At 48.4% G+C, this 24,223-nt stretch overlaps 1 protein-coding gene across 2 annotated transcripts in view; it reads left to right on the plus strand.

Moving 5' to 3' along the window:
* The window catches only part of UBN2 (ubinuclein 2), an 81,600-nt gene that overhangs the window by 37,359 nt on the left and 20,018 nt on the right, over window positions 1–24,223 (plus strand). For both annotated transcript variants that reach the window (XM_055124517.1, XM_055124519.1), the window contains exons 7-13: window positions 4,080–4,150; window positions 8,906–9,035; window positions 16,803–16,921; window positions 17,669–17,782; window positions 20,731–20,874; window positions 22,379–22,429; window positions 23,735–23,777. In XM_055124517.1, coding sequence (XP_054980492.1) covers window positions 4,080–4,150; window positions 8,906–9,035; window positions 16,803–16,921; window positions 17,669–17,782; window positions 20,731–20,874; window positions 22,379–22,429; window positions 23,735–23,777 — 672 coding nt within the window. The remainder of the gene's footprint in view (window positions 1–4,079; window positions 4,151–8,905; window positions 9,036–16,802; window positions 16,922–17,668; window positions 17,783–20,730; window positions 20,875–22,378; window positions 22,430–23,734; window positions 23,778–24,223) is intronic.

Genomic DNA, 24,223 nt, shown 5'->3' on the forward strand with positions numbered 1-24,223 from the left:
CGGGTTATTTGACGACGGATTCCTGTGCTGCGGCGCAGCAGCCTCGCCAGGCATGCGGGGTGCTCTTGAGGAAGGTGTGGCTGGAGCTGGCCTCTGAGCGGGTCGTCGCTGTGCGGCCTGCTTCGTAGCCTGCCTTTGCCCTGCTCGCCGCAGACCCAGCTGCATCTCTGCGCTGCTCCCCCGGGTCTCAGGGGAGGACTGTTTATTCACGGGTGCCAAACCTAGCCTCGAATGCTCTTTCCCATTATTTTAGCGTGTGGGAACGTATGCCTTATTTCTATAACTTTTTCCCCGCTCCTGAGTAGTAAACACAGCGCAAAAGGTATTTCACACTTAGGGAAAGCTCTCTTTCACAGAGGGAGTCAGTATTCGGCTGTTAATTGTTTTGATTTTTTTGTTTTTGTTTTTAGTCCACATCTGGCGATGCTCAGGGGTTATTCCTGGTTCTGCACTCAGGAATCACTCCTGCTAGTGCCCAGGGGACCCCCTGGGGTTCCTCTGGGATGCTGGGCATCAGAGCCAGGTCGGTCATGTGCAAGGCACATGCCCTACCCACTGTGCTATCGCCTCTGCCCTCTTAGGGATTTTAGTTTTTTTGGTTTTTCGGGTTTTTTTTTTTTTTTTTGGCTTTTTGGGTCACAACTGGCGATGCTCAGGGGTTACTCCTGGCTCTGCACTCAGGAATTTACCCTGGCCGTGCTCAGGGGACCATATGGGATGCTGGAATTTGAACCCGGGTCGGCCGCGTGCAAGGCAAACGCCCTACCCGCTGTGCTATCTCTCCAGCCCCGTAGGGATTTTAGTTTTAACTGTTTCTGAATACTTTATTATTTATAAAAATAATTGTAAATAGAATCGTCAGGAATGAGCATACTGTTCTACAACTTCCTACTTTCTCCTGGGATCAGAGTGATGGGATCACATTTCCAGACTTACAGTCATCTCTGTCTCGAAGGTCCTGACTTTGAAGTGTCTGATCAGGGGAGCAAGAGCTTTCTTGACTTTTGTAACAAGTCTTTTTGAAAAGACTCATGGACTTTCTGTTGTTTTTTTTTTTTAATCAGTTCTTTGCTTTTTGTTCTCCCCTCAATTTTTGTTTCCTGACATTTAAGGTCATGATGTTGGTTTTCACTTACTTTCCTAGTCACCATTAGTCCAGGACTTAGAGAAGTGTGATAAAGCACTTCATGTCAGGGGCTGGAGAGATTGTACAGCGGGTAGAGCACTTGCCTATGTAAGCACTGCCAGGAATAGTTAGATCCTGACTGCACAGCCAGGAGTAACCCCTGAGCATGGCCAGCTGTGGTCCACCGCAGGCCCCCCCACGCACCCGCAAAAGCATCTGATGTCAGTGTTTCTTAGCTTATAGCTGGTGCTTAGCATACTTTAGACTTTTATTTTTATACTGTTTTTTTAACTCATTAGAGGTGTTATTTTTGTTTTCTTTGTGAGTGTGTGTTTGTGTGTGTGTGTGTATGTGTATGTGTTTGTGTTGGAAGGATGGGTTTCTGCCAAGCAGCACTCAGGGGACCCTTCCGTGTGTGTGTGTGTGTGTGTGTGTGTGTGTGTGTGTGTGTGTGTGTGTGTGTGTGTGTGTGTGTGTGTGTGTTGGAAGGATGGGGTTTCTGCCAAGCAGCACTCAGGGGACCCTTCCTTGTGTGTGTGTGTGTGTGTTGGAAGGATGGGGTTTCTGCCAAGCAGCACCCTGGGTCCCCTTCCTTGGAAACTCTTGACAGCTGCTGCTTGAACCCCTTCATATGGTTAATGGGCTTCAGTGGAAGTAGGTGGAGTAATAGCTTGGTCTGGGCCACACAATCAGGAGGGCAGAGAACCAAAACTAAAACTCAGAAATTCACCTCATCCCAAAGTAGGTGCTTTTTACTATCCTTTGTTCATCTAAAATCTGTTTCTTCCTAAGTTTTGTTTCGTTTTCTGTTTATTTCTGGTTGAGGTCTGGTTTGGGGCCCCACCCAGCCATGCTCAGGACTTATTCCTGGCTCTGTGCTCGGGGATCCCTGCTGGCGAGCTGGGGAGCCGCATTCGGCACTGGGGGTTAGACCAGGGAGGGCCACATGTAAGGCGCGCGCCCTGCCCACAGTGCTGGCTCTGGCCCCTTTCTTCCAGATTTTCACAAGTGCTAATGAGCAGGGCTGGAGGGACAGTATAGTGGGTGAAGCACTTGCTTTGCACACGGCTGACCTGGATTTGATCCCCGGTACCCCATATGGTCCTCTGAGCCTCGCCAGGAGTGATCCCTGAGCACAGAGCCAGGAGTAAAGTTTGAGCATTGCCAGGTGTGGCCCCAAAACGAAAAACCCAAACACCAAACCAAAATTAGAAAATCCCAAGTCGTATCCTCCCCCCGTGCTGGTAATCCTGGTTTCCATGGTCTGATTAATAAGGTACTTTTTATTTAGCACCTTTACTGTGTATCGAGCGCTGACCTGCTGTCTCACAACTTGGCAAGGCACCGTTAGCAAGATGGGAGGGGGGTGAGGCCTTTGGGCCGGGTGCCGTCTGGGGCTGGGGCTCCTGCGTGCTCAGCATGTGCTCTGGCCCTGAGCCGTGTGTAGTGCACCCCTGTGCTGTGTCACCTGACCCTCCGCTGTCGTGGATGCAGGCTCAAAGGATAAGCGAACACGACCACGTGCTTCCACGTGCTTCTCGAGCAAACAGGACTGCTAAGCTCTAGAGTCATGTGGCTGTGGGGTGCTGAGCTCCCCACTCTCCCGTGCCACAGAGTCCCTTAGGGGTCCTGTCAGGCTGCCACCCCTCTCTGTGCCTGCCATAGCCATGCAAAGGTTCCTAGGGCTGCTTCCCACTCTGACACCTGGGTAGCAAATTACCCGTAGGATTTGTTTCATACCTGGGGCTCCATGGTAAGCCACGGGCCTCGCGTTGTGTGACATTCTGGTTCTGATCCCTGGTGAAACACACACACGCGCACACACACACACACACACACACTTCATTAATCACTTGATAACTGCAAGTTTTCTAACTTATTTTTTTGTTTGTTTTTTGAGTGCCACACCTGCAGTGCTCAGGGGTTACTCTGGCTCTGCACTTGGAAGTTGCTCCCTGGCAGGGCTCGGGAGAACATGTGGGATGCAGGGACTATGCCCTACCCACTATACTATTGTCCCGGCTCCTCAAAATAATATTACTTTTTTGTGGGACCGGAGCGATAGTACAGTGGGTAGGGGGCTTGCTTTGTGTGCAGTAAAAGTGGGTTCGATCCCTGGCATCTCATATGGTCCCAGTACCTGGTTCCCCGAGCACTGCCTGATGTGCGTCCTACCCCACCCCCCCAAAGTTTACTTTTTGTCTTTTTCCCACTCCGTTTTGTTTATGGCACAGTGTCTGGGGTTTGTATGCATGTTTGTGTTGGCTGATTAAGGTGACAGACATAATGAAGCTTGGATGTGGCGGTGCTGACCAGAGGAGGTGAGAGAGTGCACTCAGAATCCCGGCCCCACCTGCCCATTCGTCTGATTTGGGAACACATTGTAAGATTGAGGTCCGCTCCTTATTTGTTTTTCTTTTTCTTTTTTGGTCGCATCCGTGTTGCACAGATGTTACCCCTGGTTCATGCACTCAGGAATTACTCCTGATGGTGCTCAGGGGACCATATGGGATGCTGGGAATTAAAATCAGGTCGGCTGTGCGCAAGGCAAATGCCCTACCTGCTGTGCTGTCACTCCAGCTCCAGGCTCCTTATTTGTGAAGTGGCCACAGTATCAACAATGTTGGCTGTTAGGAAGATGGAAATACAGTTATGAGGGACCCAATACAGAATATCATGCGTGTCCGTAGAAAATGAGCCATCTGCCTTCTCTTGGAGCTCGTAGCAAGGATTAGTAAATAACACATGAAATGCACAACACACCCAAAGCCCCAACAAGTTTTTTGTGTGCAGTTTTCTAAATTTCAGAAGATTGAGAGCTTAAATGCAGATATAAAAGGAGGAAGAGCGTGTATGTGTATGCTCTATTTTGTTCCGGCGTTCTGTGGGAAATAGATGGACAGACAGATCCGGTGTTTAAGAAGTGTTACACTGACGTCTTCTCTTTGTCTAGGCTGCCAAACATTTTGATGAAGAAGGAAGGAAAAAATTCTTTACACAGGATATGAATAATATTCTTCTTGAGTAAGTAATTTTTTTCTTCTTTGATTCAAAAACCCTAACAAGTCTTTGAACCTTCAGGATTCCCTTCGGCATCTCAGCGGGGCTGATTAGACTCATGCAATAGGTTTTTTCCTTCTCACCTCATCTGATGAATGTTTGTTTCTGAGGCTCTGCTATTGTAGCTGTCAAAGCAAGGGGCCCTTCCTTTATGGGCTATGTGCTACCTTCGGTTGGATTTTGGGGGGCACCTTATATGAAAATACTTCTCTGGGATCCCTAGCTCTGAGTGTATACATTATGTTTCATATCATTCATCTTTATTCCATCTGTTTGGGGAAAATCGTTCCATTGACCGCTAATGAGATTAATCATACTTCTTACATACATGTCGCTCAGACAGGTGGCAACGTGAAGCCAGTTGAGGGCCAATGTGGAGAAGGCAGGTGTTAGATTGGGGAGCGAGGAGGAAGGACGGTCAGGGTCGCAGTTGAGTTGTCAGTTTTCCTCATTCCGTTGGGCACGAGTGAGGCGACAGGGTCTCGGACTGTGGTCAGATCAGCGCTGCTTCTGAACCTGGCCTGTGTTGGCCCCTTGGCACAGAGATGGAGTGTAGCGTTGGCTCTGACAGACCTCGGCAGCAAAGACGGGGCGTGGGAATGTGGCAAATTCTGTTGCTCCCCGATGAGAATTGATGTGTGCTGTGCCCTGGCAGTTCAGTAGCATCAGATACACAGCAGTGGCAGGGCCGGGACACGGGTTTCTGCGTCCCGGAGCCCTGGGCCCAGCCCTGAGCATTGCGGGCACCCCTTGCCCTCTGCCCCCCTGTGAATGTAGTCCAAGGAAACAGAACAAACGGGCAGATTCTTAGGCTTCCGCCATCTTCCAGAGCCCCCCTTTTCCTTCACTCTTGCTGACATTGGAAATGGGCGACACTACCCCGGGGCCAGCTCACCACCCCAGTGCTCTCTGAGGTCTGCGCTGCTTAGCTGTGATGCTTTTGTGGCTCCCCGGGGGTTCCCTCTAGGTGGCGGTGCACAGTATGGTCGTGCTCACACATCTGGGGCTTTGTATGCAGTGCTGTGTGGCGTACCAGAAGTCCCCTGCCAAGCTACATAGCACAGCTCGCAGGAGCCGTGTGGTGTGTGAGCTGTCTCCCTGGGCCCTGGGGCTTTGTCTTTAACCGTGGGGCAGAGAGAGTTTTGCACGCAGTCTAAGGCTGCGTTGGTTTATTGGTTCTCGGAACTCTGTCAATTAATCTCATTCTGTAATACACTGAAACTGTGAGTTCCCCCGCCCCCCCTCCACCCAGGCTTGTGAAGCAGATAACTTAGTATGCTGCTTGGTGTGGTGACAGGGATCTTGTTCCTATTCTTGGTTTTATGATTAATTTAGTGATTAGCGTGATTAGCGTGATTCAGTCTGCTCTAAAAAAAGGCGTGAGTGCTTCCTGTCTCTGCCACCTTCTGTGACTCTTTTTTTTTTTTTTCAGACCCCTGATCTGACAGACACTGACCCACGGTCCTTTTCAGTTTTACCCTTTGTGGTCGGGACCACCTGTTTTCCTCTGGGGGCAGCCTTAGATAAGCAGAAGAGCGGCCACCTGGTAACAGGCTGCCCTGTCCATTTCTCCCGGGTCTGTTTGCAGATGCTACAGTTTTAGAGCCCATCCGGTTTTCTTTTCTTTTTTGTTTTATTGGGGGATGGGCAGACCTGGGGTTACTCAGGGGCTCCCAGGCAGTGCTCAGGAGGTCTGGGGACTTGGGCAGCCGTTCTTGGCCAACTGGGCCAGTGCTTTAATCCAAGGGCCTGTGGATATGATGCTGCCTGGCCCTGTGGTGCCAGAAATACCCAGGCTGCATGTACTACGGGGGCCTCCAGGGCTGACCCCAGCGTTGCTGGGACCACGTGGTGCAAGGGTCACAGGTCAGGTGCATCCCTAGTGCGCCCTACCTGCTCTGCTGTCTCCCAGCCCCTACTTACTTTTTTTTTTCTTCTTTTTTTGGGGGGGTCACACCTAGCAATGCACAGGGGTTACTCCTGGCTTTGCACTCAGGAATCACCCCTGACAGTGTTCAGAGGACCATATGGGATGCTGGGAATTGAACCCGGATCAGCCACATGCAAGGCAAGCACCCTACCCGCTGTGCTATTACTCCAGCCCCGCCTACCTACTTTTTATTTCATAAAGAATGTGCTTTCGGGAGGTGGAGTGATAGTGGAGCTGACCGTGTTCAATCCCTGGCACCCCATATGATCCCCTAAGCTCCGCCAGGAACAGTTGGTGAATGCCGAACCAGGAGTAACCCCTGTGCACTGCTGGGGGTGACATCAAAACAAAGAGTTTGCCTCCAGCTAAACAGGCCATAGTGACTAACACTTCCTTTTGCACTCCTTTCTCCGCTTTCCTGAATACGCCTACTCCCCTTCCCCGGAGACTGGGTTGACCTTCTGAAGGCCCACCAGGCACAGCGACTCTGCCTCCCTGTTGCTTCCCCATTCTGGGGTGGAAAGGAGGTTTAGAGTCGTGGAGAACAGGACTGTTGGCCTGATTGAGTCTGGTCTGGCAGGGGATACCCAGCGCACTCCACATTCCCTCGGGTTTCCGAACAAGGCTCTGCTGACACAGCCTCGGAATTCTTTTTTTTTTTTAACTTAATTTTTTGATTGAATCACCATGAGATAGACCTTCACAGAGCTGTTTGTGATTGGGTTTCAGTCATACAATGTTTCAACACCCTCCACCATACAATCCTCCACCAGTGTACATTTCCAGTTTCCCTCTCCCCCCACCTCAGCCTGCCTCTACATCAGCACTTTTCTTCCTTCTTTCTCTTTCCTTTTGTGCATTACGGTTTGCAGTACAGGTAATAAGAGATCATCATGCTTGTTCAGGGCGTTCGGTATTTTTATCAGGAAGGTATAGTTGGAGTAGCTTTTTTTAACTGGGTTGTGGCTTTGGGGTGTGCATGTGACTGCCAGGGCTTCCAGAAGTACGGGGAGGTTGGGGGAGGTAGCTCGACTCGACTCTGAGAAAACCTGGAGATTTCAGTCACAAAACCCGCATACCTAAATTCTCAGTAAGTTGATTTCTCGGTCAGGTCCGTATCAAGATGGTGGGATATGGCTAGGACCTGGAGGCAATTTTGGGTTGTGGGACCAAGTGGCTGTCAGGACTCCGTTTGGGCAGCCACTGGGCTAACCTGCTCCCCTCCAATATAACCCACATTATTCAGCCATGCCTGGGTCCGAGAATCTCTTTTGAGATTGATTTATGAGTCTCTGGAAGAGCCAGCAGTCTTGACTTTTTTGGGGGGAGGGAGTCATACCCGGCGTTACTCAGGGGTTACTCCTGACAATGCACTCAGGAATTACTCCTGGCAGTGCTTGGGGGACCATATGGGATGCTGGGAATCGAACCTGGGTCGGCTGTGTGCAAGGCAAACACCCTACCTGCTGTGTTGTCGCTCCAGCCCTTCAGTCTTGACATTCTTGTCCTAAGATTCCAGTTCATCCTGAAAGGTCTTTCCTTTTTGGAGGAGAGGGTGGGCTTGGTCTGTGCCCTGCGTGCTCAGGCATCACTGTTGGGCTTGGGGGACCATATGTCATGCTGGGGATTGAACGAAGATCGGCAGCATGCAAGGCAAGTGCCTTTCTCTCTGTACTATCTCTCCAGCTGCCAACAATTCTTAAGGAGGACTCCGGACAGGTGCTCCCTCTTACAGGACACTCTGCAGACCCTCTGCCCACTTCAGAGCTCTTCAGAGGAGCTCGTGAATAACTCCTACATTTTGGTTTCATTCCGTATTTGGTTGGTTTCTGTTTATCTGTTTTTAGGCAACATCTGGCATTGCTCATGGCTTATTCCTAGCTCTGTGCTACGGGTCAAATGGTGTTTTCTGGAGAGGTTTGGGGGACCATATGGGATGCTAGGCATCTAACCTGTGTTGGCTGTGAGCTAGACAAGACAACAACAAAAATGACTGTAGGTGCATTTACTTTTCCTTTTGATTTTTTAGCGTGTTCTTTAGCTTATAAAAGTATATACAACATAGAATATATATATATGTATATAATCAGTAGAGAGAGAGAGGAAAGAGGGAGAGAGAGGGAAGAGGGAAAGAGAGGGAAGAGTGAGAGGAAGAGAGCGAGGAAAGGGAGAGGGAAGAGGGAGAGGAGAGAGGGTAGGGGGAGAGAGAGGGAGAGAAAGGACAGGGATAGAGAGGGTAGGGGGAGAGAGAGGGAAGAAAGAGAGAGAAAGTGTCTGCCATAGAGGCAGGCTACAGAGGATGAAGGGGGCCAGAAGGAAACTGGGGTCATTGGTGGTGGGAAATACACACTGGGAATATGTGGGTGTTGGAACATTGTGTGACTGAAACCCCATCATCCCATCATGAACAACTTTCATAATTCTAATTTGGTGATTCTATTAAAATGTATTTTTGATTTTAAAAATTCATCACGTATACAAAATGCATATTGTACCAAGGTGAGTTCTAGCACATGTCGTGAGTTGGATCCCGGGCCCAATGTGGCTTCCTGAGCACCTTCGGGGATGACTCTGGTGACCCTCAAGCTCGGTCACCCTAGCAGATCGTTTCAGACTGGTCCCCCCTTCGCCCTCCTACTCTCTAGGAATTTTCTATGGCTTCACTTTACCGGTGGTGTTTCTCCCTTGCAAGTAACTTCTCGGAAATCCTGGGAAACTGTAAGACTCATCACCATTGCCTCCTTGCTCGTGTAGGCTGCCTAAATTCTCTGTACTTTATCGTTTGGCAGCATTGAGTTACAGCTCCAGGCACTGGGCCCTGTCGCCCGGAGTGGCGTCTACTCGCACCTCGAAGCTTTTGTGCCGTGCAATAAGGAAACACTGGTCAAGCGGCTGAAGAAGCTGCATCTCAATGTCCAGGTAAGTTGGGGGACGCCCGGTCAGTAGCCAGGACTGCACAGCCTATAGGAAAGCTAGTCTGTTGGCGGGGCTTTTGTGGAACAATTGCTTTACAGGTATTTATATTTACATTCATATTGGACTATTGAATCATCATAGCAAGTTCCTAAACGTACATGGAAGCCTTTGAGAAATAATTACATTTTCAGTAAGTGTAAGTGGTGTTTCCAGGGCCAGAGTGATAGTACAGCAGCGTTTGCCTTGCACGTGGCCCTCGTGGAGGGGCGCGAGCACTCTCGGGCTCTCCGGGCGGCTCTGTCTCACCGCCCACGTTCGGTGCCCTGGAACCACTGTGTATGGACTGGATCGGGACGGCCGGTGGTCAAGGACAGGCGAAGGAAGAACGAGGACCAAGCTGGTTGCTGATTAGTTACTGTTCATTCAATCTTCCATCTTTCTCATCTCCCGCACTCCCAGCTCCGGCCTCTCTCTGGATCAACTGCCTCTTCTTTCTAGCTTCTCTCATCTCTCTTCCTACTTGTCTCTCCCACCTTACCCTCTAGGCTACACCCAGCCAGGTAGCAAAATCAACATAAGAAAGCCCTTCCTGAGGGCAGGGCATTCCAAAGCCCTTCTTCACTCTTAAGGTTTTTTTTCTTTTCCTTAGTCCAGGAACTTATCAACATCTTAATACTTGTTATTTTTGTATGGACATAGCAAAGGATACATTGAGGCTTGCAAGGCAGTTCTGGCAACATCTTGCCACAGGCTCAGACCACAGCACTCAGGCCAGATTAATCATTCCTCACCCTAGCAGGGTCCGAATCTAGTATCACTGTTTGGATCATGAAAACATTTGTCCATGATCAAGCTCTTAACTTATAGTTAAGCATTAGGCACTTTGGCCAGGCCCATCTCGATGCCAGGGTAGCACACAACTCACCGCTTGCCCTGGGTCCATCTCGTCTCTCGTGGGGACCCTGCTTTTGGGGGTGCTAGGAAGTAAGGGCAGCTGAGGCTTAGGTTGAGAGAACAGATGCCCTGGAGGAAAATATCATGTAGAGTCAAATGACTCCTAGGTTACAAAAGCATAACATTTGTTAAGTCTTCCTGTGTCCATACAAAAAGGACTTGCTCTGAATAAACTATGCAAAGGACTCAAGGAGAAGAGAAAAACATTATTTACAAGTCAACAGAACACTAAGAAAGAAACTACAAATAAACAAAGAGGAATAGGAACACTGTAACGGGAGTAACCCAATAAACCTGAACTACTGAGGCTATGTTATCCTACATTTTCAGTAAGTGTAAGTGGTGTTTTCAGGGCCAGAGTGATAGTACAGCAGCGTTTGCCTTGCACGTGGCCCACCAGGTTCGATCCCCGGCATATCTCATATGTCCCCTGAGCACCAACAGGACTACAGAGCCAGAAGTAATCCCTCAACATTGCCAGGGACGCCCAAGAAAGGAAAAAGAGAGAAAAAGTAAATGGTGTTTTCTAAGAAAAGACTGTGTGCTGAGGACGAAACCCAGGACATTTCAGATACTTAACGCTAATGCTCTGTGATGAGACAGATTCGTACTTTGGGGAACCACACCCAACCCCTCAAAAACAAGATCAGAGGGATAGTACGGTGGGCAGGGCACTTGCCTTACACGTGGTCGGCCTGGATTCAATTCCCAGGATCCCATATGGTCCCCCAAGGCCCACCAAGCAAGATTCTGAAAGCAGAGCCTGGAGTATGGTTGAGCACTGCTGGGTGAGGCCACAAAATAAGAACAAAAGATTCTCGGTGTGGTCACTCATTTGCCTGCCCACTGAGTGATTGCGTGAGTCTGAGTGCTCTTCTCAAACAGAAACTCCCCTTCCTTACCGCGGGCACAGTGTTCTTCCGTGTGTTGAACCGAGCCCGGCGCTCCCCATGCTGGCTCTTGTCCTTCTGCCTCGGCTTTCCCTCGCATAGAGCATCTCTCGGCCACTTGATGGCTTCCTTATTTTTATGTCCCCTTTATTTCATGTCTTTATTTTTTTGTTCTTGCTTCTTTTGGGAAACCACACCCAGCAGTGCTCAGGGATCACTCCCAGCGGTGCTCTGGAGACTACAGAGGGTGCTGGGACCGAACCCCAGTTGGCCAAGTGCGAACCAAGCGCCTTACTCATTGTGCTGTCACTCAGGCCCCCGTGTTCAGTTGTTCATTGTGTTGGTTCCTCTGCGCTTGCTTGTGTATCGGAAGGGGCGCTTGGCAGACTACACGCCTCTGAGTTTGATCCGGCCACCTGTAGCCCTCAGAGAAATAACAACAAAAATATGTGTAGCTTGCGAGTAATAGAAAGTAATTTGAATATTACTTAAATTTATAACCAAGAGTAAAAGAATTCCCCCCCCACACACACACACGAATTTTTTTGAAAATAAGGGCAAAAATGTAACTGGGGAAAGAATTGGACCTGGTCATTTGTTCCATGCTTCTCTTCTCACTCCTCATTTTTATTTTTTCATATTCATCTGCAAATAAGATTACTTTCTCTCTAGGGTTTTGTTTGCAGGACAGGCGCCCCACCTGCTGTGCTCTCTCCATCCCCCCCTCTAGTTTTCTGTCACAGAGTGTCCTATACTCTCAACTAGCCTTTCTCTCCCCAGTCCGGACTCCTGCATGAGAAAATGTGATTATACTCCCGCGTCACCCTAGTATTTTCTGGCCAGTGGGTGGCAGTCCCGCAGAGCCAGGCCAGCCCTGGGTCCCTGCAGCGAAGAAACTGTGATTTCTGTGCACTTCGTGCCCATTAATAAAATAGTTTGTGGACTGAGAAACTGGAGTTTTTTTCCATTCAAAGTAGGTTAAAGAACAAAGGAAATTTGCTTGCGGTCTCAGCCCTGGTACCTTGGCTGCGTCTTCAGACAGGGACAGTTGAGCCGACCGGGCATAATTCCAGCTGAGAAAGCTGGCTGCCGATCTCTGGGAATGAGAAATAGGAACCTATCTCCTTGTGAATTATAAGTTATTCCTCAGAAACATTTCAGGTCCAATGTTGAGAGTTATTTTAGATCCTTTATACCTATGGAACAAAAGGCATTTATCTTTCCCTTGCGTTTCTTACATGACTTGGTCTTGATACCCCTAACTGTTGCTCGTCATTGATTTTTGTTGATGGATTGTTCTGGTTTTGGGTCACATCCAGGGTTGCTCAGGGCATATTTCTGGCTCTGTCTTAGTGGAGTGAAGACTCTAACCTGGGTCACTGGGGTGCAAGGAAGCACCTTAATTCCTGCACTATCTCACCTGCCCTGGGGTTTTTTAGGGTTATTTTGGTGGGGGTTTTGTTTTTGGACCAGACCTGGCTGTGCTCAGGGCTTGCTCCTGGCTCAGCTCTCCGGTAAGAGTCTCCTAGTGGGCTCTTGAGACCACAGTGGGATGTCAAGGATTGAACCCGGCTCAGCCGCCTGCAAGGCAAATGCCCTATCCACTGTACTGCCCTACCCATTGTACTATGGTTCTGCCCCATGGCTTTTGCTTTGATGTCAATGGAGTCATACTATCTTTTTCTTCTACAGCTTGCATTATGCCACTTGGGTTTTCTGTCTTTGGGTCAGACGCATTTTCACAACTGCATGTAGGGTTACTGTTGATGGATATGTCTTAGCTACATAGTGAAATGTGCTCACACATGATGCTAGATATTTGCTGGGGTGGGGTGGCACAGGGTCTGGCCTCTCTGTGTGAAGGCCGAGAGAGCAGCCTTAACCCCGCACTCTCTGTGGCTCCTCACACACATTTTATTTAATGGAAAAATTTTTAACAGGCTTTGTCATGTGCAAATTATATTTATTGACAGGCATGGGGTGAAGTGATTATTGGTAGTTTTGCTTTTTTTTTTTTTTTTTTTGCTTTCTGGGTCACACCCAGCGATGCACAGGGGTTACTTCTGGTTCATGCACTCAGGAATTACACCTGGTGGTGCTCAGGGGACCATATGAGATGCTGGGAATCGAACCCGGGTCAGCCACATGCAAGGCAAACGCCCTACCCGCTGTGCTATCACTCCAGCCCCAAATTTTGCTTTTCTTGATACAGTAAATGTTATTAATACAATGTTATTAAGTGTAAACTGTACCTATAGCATATTGCATCCCTGATAATTTATTTCCTTAATAAAAATCATATTTTAGCGGCCTGAGGGGCTGGAGCCATAGCACAGTGAGTAGGGCGTTTGCCTTGCATGCAGCTGACCTGGGTTCGATTCCTCCGCCCCTCTCAGAGAGCCCGACAAGCTACTGAGAGTATCTCACCCGCATGGGCAGAGCCTGGAAAGCTACCCGTGGCATATTCAGTATGCCAAAAACAGTAACAAGTCTCACAATTTAAACGTTACTGGTGCCCACTTGAGCAAATCGAGCAACGGGATGACAGTGACAGTGACGGGGCGGGAGCTGTAGTACAGGAAGTGAGGCACATGCCTTGTATGAGGCCAACCCAGAGTCAATCACATATGATCCCCGAGTGTAGGAGTGACGATGAGCACAGAGCCAGGAGTCAATACGAAACTGATTGTGTTTACTGATTGTGCCCCAAACCAAGAAGAACATTAAAATTTCCTAATCTTTTTTTTTTTTCCTAATCTTTTTTTAAAAGTTGAATCACGATGAGATACATGGTTGCAAAGTTGTTCATGATTGGGTTTGGATCATACAATGTTCCATCACCCTCATCTTTTCACCAGTGTACATTTTCCACCACCAGTGTCCCCAGTTTTCCCTCCCTCCCGCCTCTCCCCTGCAGCCTGCCTCTATGGCAGACCCCCCTCCCTCTCTCCCTCTCTCTCTCCCTTTCTCTTCCCCCCTACCCCCTCCCCTCTCTCCCCCTCCTTTAGTGAAGGGTATCATGCATTTCACCACTTTTCAGTACTCAGTTCTTGTCCAGAGTGATCATTTTCAGCTGTCATTGTCACAGTGTTCTTTCTCTATGCTAATCACCCTCTCCCTCCCCCTTTGTGGCAAGCTTCCTACCGTGGACAAATCCTCCTGCCTTTTTCCCTTATTTCTGCTGTCTATGGGTATTATTCACATACTCTGTGTGTGTGTGTGTGTGTATGTACACACGCATACATATATATGTATTTCTCCCACATATGAATGCAATCATTCTATGTCTGCTCCTCTCCCTCTGACTCATTTCACTCAGCACGATACTCTTCATGTCCATCCATGTAATAGAAAATTTCATGTTGTCATTTTTCCTAGCAGTTCCATAGTATTTCTTGTTTAGATGTACCGTAGTTTGTCTTTCCACTCACCTGTTTTTGGGCGCCTGGGTTGTTTCCAGACTCTGGCTATTATGAAGTGCCACCGTGAACATAGAGCCGCAGATGGCTTTTCTGCTTTGTGTTTGTGGGCCCCTAGGGTATATTTCCAGGAGCTGTATCGCTAGATTGTATGGAAGTCCAATTTCTAGTTTTTTGAGAAATGTTTATATTGTTTCTCCAGTTTGCATCCCACCAGCAGTAAATGAGAGTCCCCCTCTCTCCACGTTCATGACAGCACTGGTTGTTCTGTTTGATGTGTGCCACTCTGTGGCATGAGATGATATCTCATTGTTGTTTTGATTTGCATCTCCCTGATAATTAGAGCACTTTTTCATGTGCCTTTTGGCTATTTATATTTCTTTGAGGAAGTTTGTGTTCATCTCTTCTCCCCAGCTTTTGATGGGGTTGTATGTCTTTTTCTTGTAAAGTTCTGCCAGTACGTTATATATTTTGAATATTAACCCCTTGTCAGATGAGTGTTGGGTAAAATAATTTTTCCTGTTCCAGGGGCTGTCTTTGTATTCTGGGCATCGTTTTCTTTGAGGTGCAGAAGTTTCTTACTGTTGTCCCATGTGTTTATCTTTGTTTCCACTTGTTTGGTCAGTGGTGTTTCATTCCTGAAGATGCCTCTAGTTTCAGTGTCTTGGCGGGTATTTGCCTATGTTTTCCTCCATGTCCCTTATGGAGTCAGATCTGATATCCAGTTTCTAGTCCATTTTGGAGCTGGAGCAATAGCGCAGCGGGTAGGGTGTTTGCCTTGCACTCGGCCGACCCGGGTTCGATTTCTTCACCCCTCTCAGAGAGCCCAGTAAGCTAATGAGAGTATCTCGCCTGCACAGCAGAGCCTGGCAAGCTACCCATGGCGTATTCGATATGCCAAAAACAGTAAGAATAAGTCTCACGATGGAGACGTTACTGGTGCCTGCTTGAGCAAATCAATGAGCAACGGGATGACAGTGACAGTGACAGTCCATTTTGATTTGGTTTTTGTGCCTGGAATTAGAAAGAGGTCTGAGTTTGGGCTGGAGCAATAGCACAGCAGGTAGTGCGTTTGCCTTGCACGAGGCCAACCCGGGTTCAAATCCCAGCATCCCATATGGTCCCCTCAGCACTGCAAGGAGTGATTCTTGAGTGCAGAGCCAGGAGTAACCCCTGTGCATGGCTGGGTGTGATCCAGAAAGCAAAAAAAAAAGAAAAAAGAAAGGAAGAGTTCTGAGTTCATTTTTTTGCATACTTTTTTTAAATCAGATTTTAAAAGGACTTGTGTCTACAAAGACAAGCAAAATTTCTAATTATGCCTTATGTTTGATAGTCATAAAAGTGTGTTGTAATTAGTCACACATAAATATTTGTCATTTGCAAGATAAAAATACTCAATTGGTTGAATAAAGCTGTCAAATACAAGCCTGCTTGCTTGCTTTCTTGCTCAAATCTGTTCAGATAAAAGTGTCCCGCAGGGGAGAATTTTCCTTTTGGCCTTGACCTGGCGTTGATGTTTGCCGCTTCAGTCATAGTAACCATGGAAGGGAGAGCTGTGTGCCAGCATCCTGTTGGTGGCCGCCCACGCCCACGCTTGGTGCTGCAGTGCAGGACGGACACCTGACTCCTTCCATTGTCCTGTGGGTGCAGTGTCCGAGTCACGTTGGGCAGACTCAGAACACGTGTGGCCTGAGAGGACGGCGCTCACCGTCTCGCATGCGGCTCACCGGGCTTCCGTCCCTGGCGCTGCCTGTGCTCCTGCAGAAGTGGTTGTTGAGCACAGCTGGATGTGGCCGAAAACAAAAACAAAAACTAATCCTAACAAAAAGGGTTTTGTTAGTGGGAGCTGGAGCGATAGCACAGCGGGGAGGGCGTTTGCCTTGCACTCGGCTGACCCAGGTTTGATTCTCAGCATCCCATATGGTCCCCCGAGCACCGCCAGGAGTAATTCCTGAGTGCAGAGCCAGGAGGAACCCCTGTGCATCGCCGGGTGTGACCCAAAAAAGCAAAAAAAAGGGGGGGAGGGGGACATTTTTGGACTGGAGAGATTGCCCAGGGCTTCAGGCATTTGTCCCGGGGCACTGCCAGAGTGTGATACACAAGACATGGGGTGTACAAAGGACCTCTGTTATCCGTTCTCCTGAGGGCTGGCGAGAAAGCTCGCAGCCTGGGCTAGGACAGCAGGCAAAAGGCGGGGCTCTCCCCGACGGACCGTGGACTCTGCTTATTCTTGTTTGGGGGCTTGGGGACCTGCCTGGCTGGGTGCTCTGGGAAGCATGCAGACCAGCAGTCGAACCCAGACTTCCGCGTGAAAGCGAGAGCACTTCAGCCCAAGTTTATTAGGTGTGCTAAGTGTGAGGCCGCTGTAGCAGAAGCACCTGGATTTAAGCACTATTATTCCAAATGTGGGATCAGTACCCAAGAGAAGAATTTCATTCTTGAGCGTGTGCTTAGAAGTGAGTTGCAGTTTGCGGGAAGAGCCTTTTGTGTCTTCTTTTCCCCCTCAGGATGATCGTTTACGAGAACCTCTGCAGAAACTGAAACTGGCCGTTAGCAACGTCATGCCCGAGCAGCTATTTAAGTACCAAGAGGACTGCCAGGCCCGGAGTCAGGCTAAGTGTGCCAAGTGTGTGCCTCTTCTGTTTGCACTGCCTTTGTACCCATTCCCCCGCGCCCCGTCCCTCCCTTTCACTGTGGCTGCTGCCGTGCCTGGGGGTCTTGGGCACTCAGGTTCCCTCCTGCACACCCCTGACCTGGGCTCCCAGGGCTCAGAGCACTGCTCATGCACATGTTGCTCAGGGGTCACCCCTCTGGCCGCAGTGCTTGCACGCGGTGAACAGCAGGGCTGCCAGACTCAGGTAGCACATCTGCCAGGGTCGTGCAGGTCATCGGGGGCAGCCCCGAAGATGTGAACGTGCGGCCATGTAGGCTGGCCAGCCAGGTTTTGTGTCGGGGATTGGTCATAAGGGAGCTGCATTACTGTGTAGAAACCCGCACACAGCAGCACCATGGCACCACTGAGTGTCCTTTAGATAGCAGACCACTTCCCGGTTCCGCTGACATCAGAAGCAACCTCTGCTGATTAGGGTTAGGGCTGTGATCAGGGCAAAATCGGTATTTCACATCTGGACCAGCTTGACTGGCCCCGGTTGAAACAGAATATTTCCTGGACCGTGTTCGTGCCCTCATGTTACAGTTTAAGGTCTTCCTTGCCGTGCCCTTCGCACAGGCTTCAGAGTATTCTGTGGGGAGATAGTTTCCACTGCCCTGTCCTCAGTTATTGTTCGGTTGGGCACGTTTCCAAATGCATGCGGAACTTCTCCTTGGGCGACGTTGGTTCCAGCTTTGTTCATGGAGTGTTTTTTGTATTTAGGTTACAAACAGACGAAGAACGAGAGAAAAATGGATCTGAGGAAGATGATGATGAGAAACCAGGGAAACGTGTCATAGGACCACGAAAGAAATTCCACTGGGATGACACCATTAGGTACCGTTTAACCAGAGTCTGCACGTTAAATAGCTCTTTCAGAAATCAGATTTCTTACCAGGAGAGCCTGCAGGGGCTGGAAGAGTAGGACAGGCTGAGGGGTAGTTCAAGGCCAGAGCTCATGTGTGCCGTGTCCGAGGACCCGAGTTGGATCCCTAGCACCGCGTGGTCAGGCACAGGTGCGATGGCCTTGCTGGCCTCCACCACACACTCAGCGGGACCAGGTGTCACTGGGAGTGGCCGCAGGCTTCCCTGAGCACTGCTGGGCCCCCCCCTCCCCCCCTTGTGATGACCAGACAGACAGATCATCCAGCCTTACTTACTGACCACTGCTCAGAGGGCAGGAAGGAAGAATACCAACCCAAAACTACTACGTAGGAAAGGTTGATTCAAGAGAAGAGTAACTCCTTAGAGAATGATTGCTTTTATTTGCATTTAGCTACTTTTCAGGCTAGTCTTCTAAATATTGAATAAGCCATACTGGTTTTATTTTTTTTTTCCTTTTTTTTAAATTTTATTGAATCACCATGTGGAGGGTTACATAGTTCTCAGGATTATGTCGGTTATACAATTCTCAAACACCCTTCCCTTCACCAGTGCCCATCTTCCATCACCAACCCCCCCCAGTATACCTGCCGCCCCCTCCCACCTCCCCAGTCCCCACCCTTGTACTTGATAAGTTTCACTTCGTTTATGCCTTATCTCGATTACATTCCATGTTTCAACACACAACTCACTACCGTTGTTGGGGTTTCCCCCCAAAAAGAAAAGCAGTCCTATTGCCAAGGAGGCATTTGATAGTTCTCCACTACTAAGAATATAGAGATATTAAGTCCCGCTGTTTGTTACATAACTTTTCTTTTTCCCCCTTGCCCCGCGCCACCGAGTTCACGCCTGTTTAGTAATCGCCACGCTGCCTGACAAGGGAAAAAAAAAACGAAAACAAAAAACGAAAAGGATGGTTATTTCCCGTCATCAGCAGACGTGGGGCTCTGGCTTAGTTGATAGACTAGTAGAGTGTCTGCAAGCAGTTTCTGGAACCGAAGGTCTTGCGCTGGTATTGGCTCCGGCTCGAGATTCCACCAGCGTCCCACTGTTCCATGTACATAATTTTTCCCCTTATATCCCATTCCCACGCCACCAGGTCTGTTTGCTTAATGGACATCACACTGTAGTTGACGACACGCCGCGTTTCTTCCCGAGAAAGAAAGAAAATTTCTTCCCGAGAAAGAAGAAAATTTCTTCTCAGCTGGCGTGGGGATATAGCTTAGTTTAATCTAGAGAGATGGCTACCGTTTTGATTGCCTTCAATATTTCAGCAACAGACTTACTATTCTTGTTAGGATCTCCCACAAAAGTCCGACCCATTAAAAGTGAACCATTGCATATTGCTGATGCTAAGATGACATTAGGTTTTGGGTTTCTGTATAAAGAAAAACCGGCCGCAAAAAAAAAAAAAAAAGAAAAGAAAAAAAAAAAAAAGAAAAACCGGCCGCGCGGTTTTGGGTTTCTGTATAAAGTCCAGGGAAAGTACAACCAGAAATAACATCACTACAAACTTTTACCCTTTTATGGTGCTCATAAGATGGAGAAGTCCTGCTCTGTGTTCAGGAGGGAGGAGTTGAGAGAGAGAGACAGGTTAAAAGAATTGGGGGATGCCTGGTTCCCACTGTTTCAGCGCACCGTGGGGTCTCTGGTCCCATGCCGGAATTAGTTCAGTGGGCTGCCTGGAGTCCAAGGGCGCTCCCTTGGGCTCTTCCATCATGCTCGCTCCGCAGCCGGATCCAAAGGGAAGCACACGTGGGGGAGGTGGGTTTAAATATCTATCTGCGGTGGGCGGGGGTCGCCGCCCCCGCCCCCTGGGGTCTCCCGCAAGCGCGCGAAAGCGTCCTGTTTCAGCTGGATCGCCGGCTCCATTTTGCGCTCAGGAAAGCCGCGGATCCTGCGCTGTGCTCAGGAGGGAGGAGTTGAGAGAGAGAGACAGGTTAAAAGAATTGGGGGATGCCTGGTTCCCACTGTTTCAGCGCACCGTGGGGTCTCTGGTCCCATGGCCATACTGGTTTTAGAAGTTGAGGTTCTCGGTATATTTGTGTGATCATCTATTTTGAGTAGTATTTCTGTACTGTAAATAAAGTTTTTAATTTTATTTTTCACATATTTGATTACATTTAATATTCAAACACCAATCCTACCACCATTACACCTTCCCACCATCGTATTTCGGATGTTTCCATCCTGAACCCCAACCCCTGCCCCAAAGCAAAACCAAAATATTTATTTTGTCTTGTTTGTATAAATAAAGCTTTAGTTGTAGGATTGTCCTTTTCAGCTTCTGGTGGCTAGATTAAAGAAATCAGAAGTTGTCTCGTATTTGTGGTTTGATTCTGTGCCATGAGTGATAGATCCTCAAAATTTTTTTCCTTCTGGGCCAGAGAGATAGTACAGAGGTGAAGATGTTTGCCCCACCGGGTCTGGTCTCTGTGTGATCTCTACGCTGCATACAGTCTCCCAAGCAGGGCCAGGGGTCGCTCCTAACTCCTAACACAGTTAGGAATAGCCTCTGAGTTGACCCAAGCCCCCTCTCAGCCCTCCTGAGAGAAAGAAGAGAAAGGTGTTGAGTGACAGTCCGGCATGTAGCTTCTTTGCCTTGCACGTGTCTGCCCAGGTTCAGTCCTCAGCATCCCATATAGTCTCTCGGACACCATCAGGAGTGATCTCTAAGCCAGGAGCAAGTCCTGAACACCACCGAGTGTAGCCCCGCCCGCCCCCCCAAAAAAAAACCGAAAAATTAATTTTATGTCATCTGCTAAGTTCTTCTGGTATTAATTTTTTTTCTTCCTGTATTAATCTTTATTGTTGCCTTCACATTTATGTGCTTTAAAAATTGGTTTTAAGCTAATTTTCTAATTCAGTTTGCGTATAAATAACTATGTTCTTAATCTGTTTAGAACGTTATTATGTAACCTTGTTGAGATCAAATTGGGATGCTATGAGTTGGAGCCAAATAAAAGTCAGTCGGCAGAGGATTATCTTAAATCATTTATGGAGACAGAGGTGAAACCATTGTGGCCTAAGGGCTGGATGCAGGCAAGGTAAGACCAGCCTAAGCTGTCGTGGCGTTTGCATTTTACAGGGTTTGGGTTTGGTTTTGGTGTGGGCAAGTGCTCAGGGCTTACTCCTTGCTCTGTGCTGAGGAATCATTCCTGGCACTCTTGGGAGATAATATGTGGTGCCAAAGATCAAACCCAGGTAAGCCCTGTGCAAGGCAAGAGCCTAACCACTGTACTTTCTCTTTGGCCTCTCACAAGTGTCTTTTTTTTTTCATCTTTTAAGTTCCTAAACTATAGGAAGGGAGGGAGGGAAGGAGGAAGGAAGGAATCATGGAAGGAAGGAAGAAAGGACACAGCCTAGGCTTTATTTTGCTTCCTTATTACTGCTATTTTAAAGAGTGCACACATGGGGCTGGAGCGATAGCACAGCGGCTAGGGCGTTTGCCTTGCACATGGCCGACCCGGGTTCGATTCTCAGCATCCCATATGGTCCCCTGAGCACCGCCAGGAGTGATTCCTGAGTCCAGAGCCAGGAGTAACTCCTGAGCATCACCGGGCGTGACCCCAAAAAAAAAATATGTGTACTTTCATACCCTAATGCTGGGATGTGTACCGGCGCTCCCTCTCCACTCTGAAGACGCCCGTGTTCTCTCCGGAGCGCATTCTCTCTCCCTCTCACCCCTTCCACAAAACTTCCAAGTAAAGTTTCTGTTTAAAATAAATAAGTAAAAATAAAGAGTGTGCGCGCACACACAATTAACATTGGAGTGTCCATGGATCACTCACAGGACGTGGAGCACCATCAGAGCCGGGCCTGCGGTGAGAGCGCTGAGGGGTGGAGTAGAAGCCTGACAGGAACACGGCCCGAGCCTGAGCCCAGCATTGCTGAGTGTGGCCCTGGGCCTGGCACTCCTGGGGAGCCCCTAAAAGGAGACACGCCTTAGACTCTTGGACACAGTGTGGAGTGGTAGTGCAAAAATAACAGTACCTTATTCGTAAAAATTAAAAAGGATGTTAAAATTAGCACATAGCTGCTTTTGTGTAGGGCTGAATGAACAGGAAAAAATATGCTGACTACTAAACATCTCCACAGGAAAAATGCTGTGAGGCCTGCATAGATTATTGAGATTACCATACATTATTGTGTCTTTTTAAATAATCAAGAGTTTATTGAAAATCAAATTATTAAAGTGATCCAGTGAGACTTTTTTTGAACATGTATCTCTCTCTTTCACACCTCTCTAAGTAAATTTCTTTTAGTCAAAACTTCCTTTTCTGGGACCAGACTGATAGTACATCAGGTAAGGCACTTGCCTTGCATGTGTTGGACCTGGGGTCAATCCCACATGGACCCCTGAGCCTGCCAGAAATGATTCCTCAGTGCAGAGCCAGGAGTAACCCCTGCGCATTGTCAGGTGTCACCCCAACCGAAACAGGGGGGAAAGAAGACGCTTATTTTGCTTTACTTTAAAAAAAGAAAAGATATAATGTGATTATCATGTTATCTGCTATAAAGAAAGTAATTGTGTCCTTTCGATCTTTCCAGAATGCTTTTTAAGGAAAGCCGAAGTGTGCATAACCATCTTACTTCTGCTCCGTAAGTAAATGCAGATTTCAGGTTTTATCACTTATTGTTACTTGCATTATAGGCACTAGTAAATAAAGTCCCAGATGAAATAGCTCATAAATGTACACTTAACCATTTCTGTTGCACTACCACTTTGTTTTTTTTAAAAAAAAAAAAACAAAGAAACATTATTTTTGAGGGCTGGAGAGAGAGCCCAGGGATTAAGGCGCAGGCCCTGCACGCCGCTGACAGCGATGTGGCTCCCGGAACCTCACGGCCCTGGAAGATGGCTCGGGGCAGCCCTGTTGTGCCCCCAAGCTCCACACGAAGTGCTCCAACCACACCACACCCTTGCACCCTCTGTTGACCTTTTGGCCCAGCTGCCGATCACTGGGAGGGCCCAGGGCCTCCTGAGTACCATTAGGAGGCCTCCCAGATCACCCTGTTGATTATCTTTGGAACACTGAATATTCTCAGTCATGGCCTCCTCCTCACACTATACCCCCCATTCGTATGCCCTTGCCCCCCATTTATAGCCTGTTCACCTGTGGGCCCCTTGGGGTATCCTGGGGACACTGCAGGGCAAGGCATATGACCCCCGGCTGGGAAGCGCGGGTTTAGATTGTAGAAGGTTTCTTTTGCACAGTTATTGTGGTAGTCTCCAGGAACCGGAGTCCATAGGCCTGGGGCTGCTCAGAGCCAGGGACAGCCCTGAGGGTCCGTGGTCCTTGGTCCTGGGTGCTGGGCCTGTGTCCTGTGTCTCCTCCCCTTTTGATTGTCTGTCGGTACCCAGCAAGCTTGGGCTTTACCACCTGGTTCCACACACGTGCCGACCTCACCTACTTTCCACAGTGTTTCATTCCACAGAATTCGTCTCTTCTCCATATCTTAATATCTGTTATAAACTGGGCCTTCCTTGGTGATGTAATTACAGAGAGAGTTCTTACCTCTTAAGCAGTTGCAAAAAAGCAACTTTGTTTTGTGATACATTATTTGGCTAAGTAGTGGCGGTGCTCGGGCTGTATGTGGTACTGGGGATCAACCCGAGTAGGCTGCATACAAGACAAGTGCCTTTCCCCTGTACTGTCCCTCGAACCACAGCTTTCCAAAAACTTATTTTCTGCGTTCATATTTCACTAGCACTTTGGCCTTTTAAATGAAATAGGAAAAACATACCGTGATTATTCACATCACACTGGTCACTTACACACATTTCTTTCCCGTAAAAAAACTTTTTAAATAGCAAAAGAAATTCTTCACTCGTGCAATTAGAAAAGTGTATGCTTTCCTAATAACTAATCCTGCAATGACCTCCTTTCCGATCTTTTGTCTTAGGGCAAAGAAAAAGGTGATCCCTGCACCTAAACCCAAAGTGAAGGTAAGAATTGAACTTGGTCTTAAAGTGGCAATGTGGTCAACAATAAAGCATATTTCCCCCCATCAGGTTTTATTTATTTCTGTGACTCTTTTGGGTCACACCCAGCGATGCTCAGGGACTAGTCCTGGCTCTGCACTCAGGAATTATCCTGGCATTGCTTGGGGAACCATTTGGGATGCCGTGCAAGGCAAACTCCCTGTCCACTGTATGTCACTCCGGCCCTTCCCCGTCAGATTTCAGTGTGATGTTGCCAGGGTCAGATACACGCAAGGCAATGCCTTACCTCCTTTACTCTCCCTCTCCCCTCTTTTTTCTTCGATGAAATAGTTTTGGGGTTTTTTAGTTTGGCAGCTGAACCCAGCAGTGCTCAGGGTTACTCCTGCCTTCTTGCTCCAGGTTTAAGTCCCCATAGTGCTGGGTACCTGTGGCCCTCTCGAATGCTCAGC

Source organism: Sorex araneus, chromosome 1 (genome assembly GCF_027595985.1).
Source record: "Sorex araneus isolate mSorAra2 chromosome 1, mSorAra2.pri, whole genome shotgun sequence".
Taxonomy (NCBI): domain Eukaryota; kingdom Metazoa; phylum Chordata; class Mammalia; order Eulipotyphla; family Soricidae; genus Sorex; species Sorex araneus.